This window comes from Chinchilla lanigera, unplaced genomic scaffold, assembly GCF_000276665.1.
Source record: "Chinchilla lanigera isolate Chin_1 unplaced genomic scaffold, ChiLan1.0 scaffold00027, whole genome shotgun sequence".
In the NCBI taxonomy this organism is placed as follows: Eukaryota; Metazoa; Chordata; class Mammalia; order Rodentia; family Chinchillidae; genus Chinchilla; species Chinchilla lanigera.
Window position 1 is genome coordinate 5,261,170 of NW_004955428.1, and position 13,325 is coordinate 5,274,494.

Consider the following 13,325-nt stretch of genomic DNA (forward strand, 5'->3'; position numbering starts at 1 on the left):
GATAAGAAGTAATGGTAATCAGTAAGAGGGGAAATCCAGCAAGGTGAGTATGTTTAAACTCTTGGATTTTCTGTGTAGCATCCCTTCCTCCAGGTCTGGGGCAGGACTCCTCAGGATCAAAGGTCTTATAACTACTATCAGACTAGGTAGATCAGAGGAGTTCTTCATGACCAGCTCCCACACAGAAAGACAGAAAGTTGGACTATATTTGTAGAATTTATGGCTTGCTTTCAAGGAGAGAGTGTCTAGTTCTTATGAATCTTTGGGAAGAAGAATCATATTTTTAATGGCTTGCCTTGGACAGGAAGAGAGAGGAACAGAAATAAAGGCAGAAGATCTTCACATAGATCTTGCTTCTGAGGTCCTACAGTTCCCACTAGTTCAAAATACTCATTATGCCAAGGCACTAGGGTTTGGGATACCGTTTTATGAGTCCAACACAATGAATTGACTGCTGGATTTAGTTTAATGTCATAAAAACAAATGCGTGGTCAGGCGTGGTGGTGTGCGCTTGCACAGTTATTACTGAACTCAAGAGACTGAGGCAGGTGGATAACTGAGGTTGAGGCCAGTCTGTGCTACGTAGTGAGTTCAAGGTCAGTCTAAACTACATAGTCAGATTTTGTCTCAAAACAAAACAAAACATATTAAAAATCCACACAAAACAAAACAAAACAGTAACAAAACATAAATTCTGGGTTTTAAGAGCTAGTATAAATCACACTTATGCATCAGTAGCTGGGCATGGTGGTGCACACCCGCAATCCCAGCTACACAGGAGAGAGGCTGAGTCAGGATGATTACAAGTTCTAGGGCAGCCTGGGCAACATAATGAGTCTTTGGCTCAAATTCTGAGAAAGGTCTGGGGAAGTAACTTCATTCTCCCTGGGTTCAAAACCTAGCATCCCCCAAATAAAAGCATGCATGCATGCATGCATGCATGCATATATATGTACATAAAATTATGTAGCAGTAAGGACAAAATAGTGTCTTTAGATCCTAGAAATTAGTCCTTAGCTTGTCAAAAGGTCTAAGTGAAGCTCTAAGTATATTTATAAAGAGCGATGAGTGCTTTTTTTCCTACTTCCCATGAGGAAGAAGTAATTCAGGAAAGAAAAAAGACATTCCCAGCAGATTAAAATGGTGCTCTGAATGCAGGAAATAAGAAACAAAGATAATAAAAACTACCTGTACCAGGTCATGTGTAATATTTTAAAACTTTCTTAAAATTTCCCTGATATTTGAAAACTAAAATATGCCACAAAGATGATCAAAATAGAGACATATTTCCTTTGAAGAATATCCATCTGTAATAGCTACTGTTTGGGTTAAGACATAGAATATTATACTTAAGACTTGCATTGTTCAGTAGCTTGAATAATAATAGTCATGCCTGAGAATGGAACTTTTCCTAAATTTTATTGACCTAGTGTGACTTAGTTGAGATAACTATTTCAAGAAAGCCCACTAGGTACAAAGGTAATACAGTACTTCAACATCAAAGTCGTTATAACAAGATTAACTTTCTTTGGCAATTTAATAAGTGTATTTATAAAACTAATATGGCTTCAGCTGTGAGAATGTTTTATGAGTCACGAAATAATAACAGGAAACTTCACTAGCTCAAGCATTATATAAATTCCTAACACAAATTTAATTTCCTATCGTTTCTTTAGTTTTTAAAATCTCACCTTCAGTAATGCAGGGACTCTAAAGATATATTTAAAAAGTAAATAGAGTGGTACCCTGTTAATCTCACTGAATTAATGAAGTACTGCATTAGAGGAGAATTAAGAGACTATGGCAACATCACGTTTTTGCATGGCTTTGAAGCAAAATATGTTGAAAGTCGTTAGAAGATTGTTGCTCTAAGGAGATCAGGATAAAATATTTGTATGTTTCCCAAATATTTTTACAGCCATTGTGTGTAAGCATTAGTTTTCAATCACTCAATGCTTTTGAAGTCCTTTTACTTTTGTCCAAAGCACAATGTGGTGCTGGGCAGAGAAAAGAACTGAGTATGATTACAGGGTTAGAAGCAGAATCAACTCTTTTGTGGCTATTCAGCCTGGATCACAGCTCCACGCCCTGGGGCAGCAGCCAAACTAGTGTGAGGGTCGCTGGGAGCCTCCAGAGCAGATCAGGAAGGTAGAGAAATCTTTCAGCTACAGTCAGGCGCTGGGAGCCTCTTCAGTGCTTGGTCAGGAATGTGGAATGTGAAGATTCTCACAAGGGAGATTTGATTAATTCTGTTGAATGAAGTTTCTTTTGCCTGTGAGTATTATGCGTCTGTTCCCACGGAATCTTAAAATATTTCTGCCTTCCTCTCTTCTGGAACCAGCACTGAATATTCAGGTCACCTGCTTGATGTAGAGCCAATTTTCTCCACTTCTGAGGCTTTGGAGAGCTGACAGATTTCTCCATGTATAAAGACTTTTCAGTTTTAATTATCTTATTAATATTGAATTTGATTGGTGCTGAACCCAAAATGATATTCTGTTTACAGGGTAAAAGGGATTTACGTGCTTTATTTCTACTTCCACGTAATCTTCATGTCTACTCCCCATTTTAAGAAGCTAGAAACCATTGATTTCCTTATACTTTCGAGGGTTCCATCACAGTATGCAAAAGTAAAAAAAGTTCAGGATTTTAAATGGGATGTTCTCTGATACAAGTGGTTAACACAGGGGACATATAAGTTACTGTGTTTTTATAAGTGGTTGTTCTACAACCTGAATGCTTTGTGGAGAGGTGGAAATAATCTGTTTATTAATCCATGACCATCAGTCTTAGAAAAAAGAAACCCGGTCTAGAAAAAATACTCTGCTGGTTTGAAGTTCTAGAGAAGTAATTATCTGGATGTAGATAGCCTAAGGTGGAAGCAAAGAGATTTCCCCAATAGAGGAGCATTTATTCACTTTCCAAATGCGACCCCTGCCTGTTGGACTGCTCCATCTTTCCGGATATAATAACAAGACTGGGCTGTACAATTATAAATGTGGAACTGGAGATGAGCCATTGCTCCCTACATTGCTGTCAGGACAACAGTGTTACACACACGCACACACACACACATACACACACACATACACACACACATACAAGTAGGGGCATTGTAAATGGAACAGACAGAAGTGGTGCAGTCATTGTCATCAGACTGACTGGCCAGCCTGTTAGCCTGCTCATAAAAGCAGCAAGACCAGTGTTGTCCCAGAGAACCTGCCCTGTGAGTAATCCAAGTCCTCACAGTTGAATAAGAAAAAGTCTTCACCAAACCTTGGAGAAGCTGAATAAACTTTTGGCTCTGAAGAGCACAGAACCCTTACAATATGATGAATATTCCTTCATAGAAATATGACTAAGGGAAAAGAAATCATTAGCCCAGCCAGGTCACAGAGTTGGGTCAGAACAAGTATAATATATTGCCATTGTCTGCATTCAGAGAAGAATTTCTGCCAGTTCCCTGGTGGCCCTAGGGAACTCATCCAATTTTAATCCTATGTCCTCATCCAAAGCAAAACATTGCTTGGTGGGACTTCAAAAGAAAAAGTAAAAAAAGCAAACTAAACAAAACTATGTGAGAGTATCTTTTTTTCCCTCCCTTTTAACTCTTCTCCTCAATGGATTCAGTCTTTCTAAAGCACCTGCTGGGATTATTTTGTACCATTGTGTTAAATCTAATCTAAAAAATAAACTTTTTAAAAGAAGAAGTCACATGTTGGGTGTTGGAATGCACTGCTCGCATAGCTGTGCCTTTTATACATAATCGTGCAAGAGCTGGAAGAATGCATTTTGTGAACATTCTCCAGGGGCCTCGGGAAGGCATAAACCAAAAGAGAAAGCTATAGACTCAGTGCCGGAAACTAGGCAGGCATAAAGATGTATTTCCCACAGGATGAGCATGTTTGGACTAAAATAAGGAGTTTTCTCCTTCCTATCCCCGACCCTGCCCCAAGCCCTTTCCGTTCCACTATTCTCTGGCGCCATGGAAAATATTTGAAGTTGTGTTTCTTTTTCATAAATATTTTCCTCCTTGTTTTGATATTATTAGAAAAGACCAATCTCTAAAACAACTGTGAAGAAAGAACTGACTGTCTTTGAATGAGAAGCCTAGACACATTTCCTAATGTGGGTGATTTTTAAGGGCTGTATGAAGCACATCAACTATCTCAAAGAGCATATTTCAAATGCAAATACTGACTGTTGCTTGCCTCTCCTAGTGAAATATTATGACCCCTGCTTTTAGAAACTTAACTTTGGAGTCAGTTTAAAACATCCCCGGCTGCTAACTTTTAATATCACTTTTATTGTGGCCATTCTCCCAGCATTTCAAAGGTATCAACTTAAAAGGCAGTCCTTTAAAATTGTAGCTAACTTAACCTTGAACATCAAATATCTGCTTATGAATTTAGATGGGGTTTTTATGAAGATGAAGTAAGATAGGTTTCCTCATCTTTCTTTTAGGCTAGGAGGTGCTTTTAAGCATATTAGAGGCTGATGGCCTAATATTACAGCCATATTTGATTTTAGATTGTGGAGAATGTGTATGTACAGCCCTGTCTACTCATAGGAAAGACTATTTTTTAAAAACTTCAGAGAAATAATAATTGCAGAATATATTGAAATATAGCCTTTTTACTTTGTGAAAATTTCTTAAGTCTGTGAAATGCAGAAGTAGCAAGTTTTTTGTCTTTATATATTTTGTGACTCCCATAATGGTCCCCGGGTTTTTCCATTTTCATGACTCAACTTTCAATGTATGCTTATCTGAGGGTGGAATTTACCTCAACTTTACATTGTAGAAACTTCAGAGAGCTCTGTGAGAGCTTTAAAAGGTCTCCAGCCTTCCTGCTAAATTGGCAAACAAAGATGCAAAGCCCTGGGGATTCCTGTATGGGACTGGTAGAGACCCAGAGTGCAGGAAACAGATCTGGATTTTTCTCGTACCCTGACGTTAGGATATTTGTGATCTCTAGAACTTGAAAGTGAACTGTTCCATGACCAGAATATTTCTTGTTATATAATCTCTCCCAAAATGGGGTGGACTTGAGAAATGTTCAAACTTCCCTATGCTTTAGTTGTTGATTTAAGTGTAGTGACTGACAGTACGCATAAGGTTAACTACCTAAATATACAAAACTGAGAAACGGGGACTTCCTAATTTGGATTTGAGGTCCCTGGATGCACATTACAAAACATTGATCTAAAAGGAAGAAGTGTGAATTGAAGGTTTCCCACCTTTTCATTTTTAATTTATAAATTCACAAATTACAGTTGTACATATTTACAGTGTGCAAAGTGATGCTGTGACTTATTAATACAACATAATAAAAATCAAATGAATTAACATATCCATTATTTAAACATTTGTTATTTTACAGTAGGACATTTTAAATGTATTTTCTTAGTAAATTTTAACTGTACATTATTATTTGTACCAGTATTTCTTCTAACTGGTACCCTGTGTTTCTTTGTGGCAAACCAAGAACAGTTCTGTAAACCGAGAAATACTGCTGTCACATGTACATAGCCCTGTGAGTTTTGATTTGCTTGTCCCACCTCTAAAATTCGAACTCAGGAGGCAAAGATCATCTTATACTTAATACTCTTCCTAGTCCTTGTTCCTCACTCCTAAGGTAGAATGCTGCACAGGTTCTCCTATCCTGGGTGTACCCTGCTGCCGTGCTTCCCCTGGAATGGGCTGTGCTCCCCCTGGAATGACTTCACAGCACCTCACCAGAGCTAAATATTATGTATTATTGGAAGCTTAATTTGGGAGATGCCCCCTCTAGAAATTCCCCTTGCCCTTGACCAGGCTGGGTTAGCTCTACTCTATGACTATGTATCTGCTCCAACGCTGCTTCCCATGAACTCTGAGCTCCTTGTGTGCAGAAAGACTTTGGATTTTCCCCACTTATATACCTCGTGCCACCTCATAGGCACGCCACAGATATGGTTTAATAGAAAAATGGTTTGTAGGAGTTTTTGATTGTTGGATAATTTCATCTTACAATAAGTAATTGTTATGAAGTTCTCATAATTTGAATTCAATTTCAAATATTTAAAATGTAAGACTTTGGATTGCAGGGGTAAAATATATTAATATTTAGTATTCATTTATATGTTTTAGGTTTTACCTTAATTTTGTTACTGAAGAAGTAGAAAACCCTGAAAGGTAAGTAGATCCTGTTTACTCTGAAGTTTTACGAGGAATAAAATTTAAGACTGTATAGTTGAAAAAGTAGACTTGGAGAAGGAATTCCATGTGGGTCAGTAAACTTTACCATCGTCGTAGTCTCATCATTGTTGTTATTGTCTTACATAGATAAAATTTACTTGATTTTTGGGGTAAATCATATGTAACAGCTATACATTCTGTACTTAAATTGCCTTTTCATTAGAAAGTAGTAAAGAATAAATTTGTGTTTTAAGTACCCTATTTCACTGGAATATATAACTAAACTTGGATTCTCAGTTACTCATAAATACAGCTTAAACTCAAAAAGTTGACTACTTCAAATAATATAATTACTTTTTTTATAACTGTCCAATTAAAGAGAACAATATAATTAGTGGAAAATTAGTTATGAAAATAACTACAGAATTTTAGAGAAGCTTGTAAATTTGTGCAGGTGAATGATTTTTATTTTTACATTCCCTCCCTCTCTCCCTTCTTTGCTTCCTCTTTCCCTTCCTTCCTTCCTTCCTTTCTTCCTTTCTTCCTTTCTTCCCTTTTCTCTCTCTTCCTTTTTTTTTTTTTTTTTTGCATGATGAATTGAATTCAGGGTCTCATACATGCTTGGGAAGTACTCTACCATTAAGTTATATCCCCAGTCCTATTTTTATGTATCCTTTCTAAATAACAGTGTGACAATTAGATGATTTCATAATGTTTTTTATATATAATATATTTGTCATGTTTCTAAAACAGTTTAGGAGAAATGATTTAATTTTTTGTTAGTGCATGTTATGATTTTTTGTAAGATTTCCCTTTGTACAGAAAAATGACATAAAAATGTGCTAAAGAGGAAAAATTAAGAAGCATAATGTAAATATAAACTGTAAAGTTATTTAATTCACCTCACTTTTATTCAACAGCTGCTATATTCCAACTATTTTGTTAGGCATATTGTACATAAGTAGGCTGGTCTTCATGTACATGATCATTTTTGATTGTTTTATTGTCTCTTCAATGACTGAAATATATACACAAATCAATGTTTGGAGTATGAGTGATACCACAATTGCCTATTGACTCATTTTAGCAAAGAAGAAGAAAAAACTTTATCTAGACACATTATTCCTTGCATAGATTCCTAAATGAATAAGTTAATAAGTATACTCCAAATAAATATAAATATATGAGAGAGAGAGGTGGGGGAGTTTGACTTCTAAGAAAAGGAACAACAGGTACAAAGGTGAGTCAGTGTTAAACAGCCTGTACATCAGAACATATGCCTATGCATTGACAATTTGAATTAAGATGGACTAAGAAATTTTGGCATCATGTGTATTGGGAGATAGGAAGCTGATTAGATCTGGCTTAGTAAAGAGGGGTGTCAGAGTATAGAACATACAAGCCAGCAATGGATGTTAAAATGATGTTTCATAGTATCTGACTCAACCACTATGCAAATCAATATGTAATTTCAACATGGAAAAAGCTAGTCTATTAAGAAATATGACCAATTTGTAACACTATTGTCATATTTATAACTGGAATTGGAGGCAGAGAACACATATTTACCAGGAACTAGTTCTAATATTACTTGGAAATGATGAGCTACCTTATGACTGCAAACCCATTTGTAGAGATAAATAGGTTGCCCTGTCTTGTTAGGTTTTGAGAATAATTAGTACCCAAGTGACAATGCGGAGAAAAAACAGCTCTTATTAGGTTTTGTATAAAACATTTATTGAATTTCCATTATGTGAATGAAATATCTATGGTTTATGACTGTGCCTTCTAAATCTAAAAACATTTTAAAGAGACCAATTACTAAAATCACATGTAAGAGAATATTTCTCAAGGCAAAAAGGCAAATGTAGGTTTGTAAATAGACCTACAATATAATATTTATTATGTATATCAGTAGTATGCATATAATTCTTAGTTTATATTATATCATTCATTTGTTTTAATGTTTTTTAAGCTTAAACCTAGTCTTGTTTGCCATGTATACATGAATGTGGTATATACCAAGTGTATCTTTAAACTATGCAATGGTTTAAAGATACTCCAACTTGAATTTCTGATGTATTTCCCCAGAATGGCTTGCTAGTCAAAGATGCCCTTTCTCCCTCCTCTCTTCCTTAATTTAATTTCATTTCTCAGTTTCATAAACTACTAATGTCTATGATCTACCATATATGCCAATACTAAGAAATAGTGATTCAGTGTGGTTGTTTCCATTTGTTTTTTTATGTCAAAGAAATTTTCTCGTCTCAAAAACTAGAAATAACAACAGCATGTTCCTCACGGAGCTTTGTTGATGAGTTAATATGTATAAAGCACTTAGATTACTGCCTGTCACTTTTCAATCTCTATATAAGTGTTTGGTGATTAGTACTACTATTACCTTTAGTTCTTTGTTTTAGAGCAAGGTAAACTGTTATTCACATAATAGTGTTTTCTGGGTTTCAATATCTCAAGCTATTGTTTTTCTTCAGTGCTTTTGAAAGCAGTATAAGAAAACACTGCATATCACTGAAATCTAGTGTTGTGGTTTAGATAGCAATGGCCCCAAAGGCCCTGTGCATTCAGAGGTGGGCTTTAAAAGTGACTGGACTGTGAGGGGCAGTGCAGCTGGTTTGTTGGTAGAAGATGAAGCCTGGTTAGAGACAAGTCACTGAGAGTATGATCTGGAAGGGAATATCTCCCACCAGATTCCAGCCATAGCTCTCTCTGCTTCCTGACCACGATGATGTGGGAAGATTCCCTCCACACCAGCCTTTCCACCAGACTGTTTCTGTATTTGAACCTGACAGCCATGAACTGCAACCTCAGCAACTGTGAGCCCAAAGAAACTCCTCCTTTAAGATGTGGGTGCCAAGTACTGTGTCTCAGCCCCCAGGAAAGTGATGAAAACATGTTCACTGTAAATCTTCAGTACTGAAGAAACTTTTGGTACCATTTTGTTCTCTCACATCTCACACTGGGTACCAGGATGTTCAACTGTTACATAGAGATTTCTGTGTAAAGCTCAGCAGACACATTTATTTTCTCAAAAGTAAAATATGAGAGGTCCACAAAGCATCCTTTTTAGTATACAATAAGGGCTAATATTGCATTATATATTTATCAAACCCAGTAACTTAGGGTTTTGTGCAATGCAGGGTTTAAATTTTTAAATGACATTTCCTGGTAATGTTCATAATCAGTTTAGATCTTCAAATCTGAATTTTATTTTTAAAATTCAAATAATTCTTTGGGAAGTACTTAGGGGTGAATACCAAGAAGAGATGGTACAATTATATGGATCGAGTCCAGATGTGCAATTTCTTTTATTTTGTAGGTAGATGCAGTTCCAAAATGCTTTCAGTTACAAGGGAGGGTAATTATGATTGCATCCCCTTTGTGACATGCCAAAATAAATGCATTTCCTAATCGCCAAGATATGTGTGTCCAGGTGTGCCGCACACACAACTTCCTGGCAGTACGTGAACTGACTCATCAGTCAAAGCTACAGCAGCTTTTACTATCCTCCTCCACTCAGCAATAAAATTTCCCTGAAATTGTGACCTAATGAGAAAAATGATAATTAATTTGGCTCATTGAAAATAGCAGTGTGCTATAAAATGTGTAGGATGCAAAGTTTCAAAATCTCAATTGACTGTACTTTACATGTAATTTTATTTTGAGAAACCTTTCAAGTTACCTCATATTATTCTAGCAAATAATTTCAGAGCTGCTTCTATAGACATGCCTTATGGAATATTTCCTTAAGTGTTGTAACAAGTGTGAGAGAAACTTGGACAAAATCTCTGTTTGTGTAATTCCATTCATCATGTTGAGGTATTTTTCCATGGGTTTTCTTGTAGTGATTTCCTCTTGAAGAGTAGCTTTGAGTGTATGAAAGTAGAAATCCTTCAAATATAATAATTTCCATTGTAATAACATGTAGATACTACTTTTAATAATTACTACATGGTGACTGACTCCACAAATGAATCTGTTAGAATAAGAATAGCATTTTGAGGGAAATGAATGTTTTCACTTTGAACCATGAAGGTCATAGAATTCCAAGCAATATCTGATGTTTAAAATGGTATTGTCCCCCAAATGATATGCACAATAATAATGGCTAATGATATGTACATAAAATCAAAGTGTTTTCACAAATGCAATGAGTTTTGCCTTATGTCACTACTTTTGCAGGAAATATATAATCTGTCATTGTTCAAAAAGTTACACAGTGCAGCGAACATATCACTGAGATGTATAATGTTTGGAATCCTAGTCTTAGATTGATAAATCATGTCTTGTGTTGATGAAAGCTAAGAAATGAATTGCTTTGCTTTGACCTTGGGGTCTGACATTAGTCAGTTTGTCTATTAGACTTGTTCCCGTGTTCTTCTCACTCCATTTATCCCTTCTGTTCTGAAGAGCTGGAAATAGTAGACTTAGAGGGAGTCAGTAGAGCTTGCTGTCATCAGTCATTTTTGAAGAACGGGTTATCAACATGCTCAGAATAATCAACTTTAATAGAAGGTTTAAATAATCAGAGTGTCATATTTAATTAATACTTTACCTGCTACCAATTTATATTAATTGATGCCTCAAAGTCATCACACCATGTACAATGATAACTTAGAAGAAGAGAAACTTGTTTGGGAAAAATGTCGGGACATATTTAAGGCCCTGTGATCCATCAGATTGGTTCACAAGGGCCCCAGCCAATCATGTCGTCTGCATTTGGTTGAGATGTTGCAGTTTTACATTTTTACAAATGTGTTTTAGTTCCTTATTGACTGTTTAATTCCTTATTATACTGCTTCCATGGTCTATTATTTACAGGCCATACAAAACTATTAACCTCATTAAAAACACAGCAAAACAAAACAAAATCTTCCCGAAATGTGTCCTAGCCAAGTTGCGTGACAAAAGACCAAAGGTTGATTTTAAACCTTTTTATTTCGCCTTTTGGTATGTTAAGAATGCAGCTTTTTCTGACAGATATTCTTCATATGTTTTGTAGATTTCTAATTTACTAGAAAAGAGCGTACAATGTTTTTGCTATATATGTGTAGATTATACCAAAATTTTTTGATTTTATTTTTTTTTTTGGTACTAGGAAATGAACTCAGGACCTTATGCTTACCAGGCAGGCACTTTTGCCACTGAGCTATATCCCCAGCCCATAGCCTTTGACATTTTTTTTATGATTTTTTTTTTAGTACAAGGTAATGAAGTCTATATTCTTAGAATATTTACAAAGCTTCCATTACAAATGCTTACATGATACATGTTCTCGTCATGTAAATAATTTTTACAGAAAGTTATTGCACTATACATGAATGTACATCTAGATTATTAAACAGATTTCATTCATAAAATATTTACCAAATTACTCTTTAAAACTGAGGTCTCTTGATAGAGGATTTTGAGGTTTTCAACCCCATTATGAGACAAATCGCTTCTGAATCTTTGTTTATTACTTTCAAATGGATGGCAATAATCCCCATATTATAGTTCTCCCGAGGTTGTGAGAATAAAATATATGAAATTGAAAAATGTTAATGAGCTCGACAAGTAATATAAATTAAAGTAAAATTAAATTTCATTCACTTTCACAAAGATCTTCCCTTTAGCAAAATGAAGCCTGTCTTTAATAATGAAAGCAGGCAGTGCTATAAGTATCTTTAAAGTGACAATCTTATTCTTCAATTGCTAAAATAATTGATGTCCAAATTACAATAACTTTATTTTGTGCTTTTTCTTCAGAAATATACATAAATTTGGTGAATTCACTTTAAAATGTGTTTCATAATGGAAATGTAATTATCGGGGGAAGCTGTCAAGGCAGAAAAAGGCCAGTAGTTGACCAGATGTCTCAGAGAAGCGCTGACTCTGTTCAGAGAACAAGTTGCTCTTGGTTGCTTTTGTTCAGTCTAAAAATTTCTCACTGATAGAACATGTGATTGATGTACCTTGAGATCAAAATTCTTGCATTTCTCAGCTTTGGCATGCATAGAAAATACACCTAGCTCCAAGACAGTTCATTCATAGAAGGCTGAAGAGTCAAATAAGTGGTACAGAAATTATAGAATTGCATTATTGTATTTTATAGTGGGGTCATCAAAGAAGATGTATATTAATCCATGACGTAATTTGCAGAAGCCATTTAGCTTTTTTGAAGAATTAATTTTAAGGATCCCAACCCCATCATGAGGCAAAATTTGAAGGACAGTGTTTTGCGTTGTTTTACTTCCCTTTATGTTGGTTTTTTCTGAATTCTCATTTTAATCTTACTGAGATTTACATATTGAGCCTAGAATAATAAACTCATGTTTTAGGAGTAGTTTCCCATTATCCAACAATAAGAGACCATAAGTGGTAGCATGAGTAGAATGCTAGATCATAGAATTTCTGAATTGGTGGAGGTTTTGAAGACCATCTCATGTAGTTTTTAGCCAGATGCACAAGTATGCCATCTTTAAATAACAGTAATTCATGTAAGATAAGATTGAAAAAACTGACTATAACTACCTTGAAGTTGACTGCCTATATTTTTCACTTGCTTATGTTGATCTACCACCTTGTAACTTCTATGACCATTTTTATCTTAGATGAATTATTGGCCGGGTGGCATAAACAGGATGGGCAGTAGCTTGACTGAGTAGGTATGACCTAAATAGGAATCATCATTAGAGTTACATCTCTGGTGTCTAACAGATTGTGCTGTTGTCACATTTAAATATTAACTCAGTTTCTGAACCTGTTCTTATCTGAAAGGCAATATCTTCTGTAGTCAGAAGTATTAAATCAGGTTAGGTCATCTTTTGCTTTTAAATTTAGTTTTTTGTAGTGCCCCCTCATCCACATACTTATGTATGAAAATTAGCTACCCTGTACTCTTCTGTATGTGTGTTTGAAAGGCAGGTGATTGTGCACAAAATGTGGCTGAAAAGTAATGGATTTTACATTCTGAGTCATACTTGGTGAAAAACACCTTAAGGCACTAAAATCCAGTCCATGGGCTGCTGCTATTTGCACAGTCATGCAGACTCAATGTTATTTAAGATTTGCATTGAGACAGAATAATGTCATATACTGCTCTTTGAGGGCAGAGACAAAATGCATCCAGGTCATTATATGCACACAT

General features: G+C 35.5%; 1 protein-coding gene across 2 annotated transcripts in view; it reads left to right on the plus strand.

Moving 5' to 3' along the window:
- Slc7a11 (solute carrier family 7 (anionic amino acid transporter light chain, xc- system), member 11) overlaps nucleotides 1–13,325 on the plus strand; it is a 70,626-nt gene that overhangs the window by 22,710 nt on the left and 34,591 nt on the right. For both annotated transcript variants that reach the window (XM_005386709.2, XM_013515245.1), the window contains exon 6: nucleotides 6,131–6,175. In XM_005386709.2, the coding sequence (XP_005386766.1) occupies nucleotides 6,131–6,175 (45 nt within the window). The remainder of the gene's footprint in view (nucleotides 1–6,130; nucleotides 6,176–13,325) is intronic.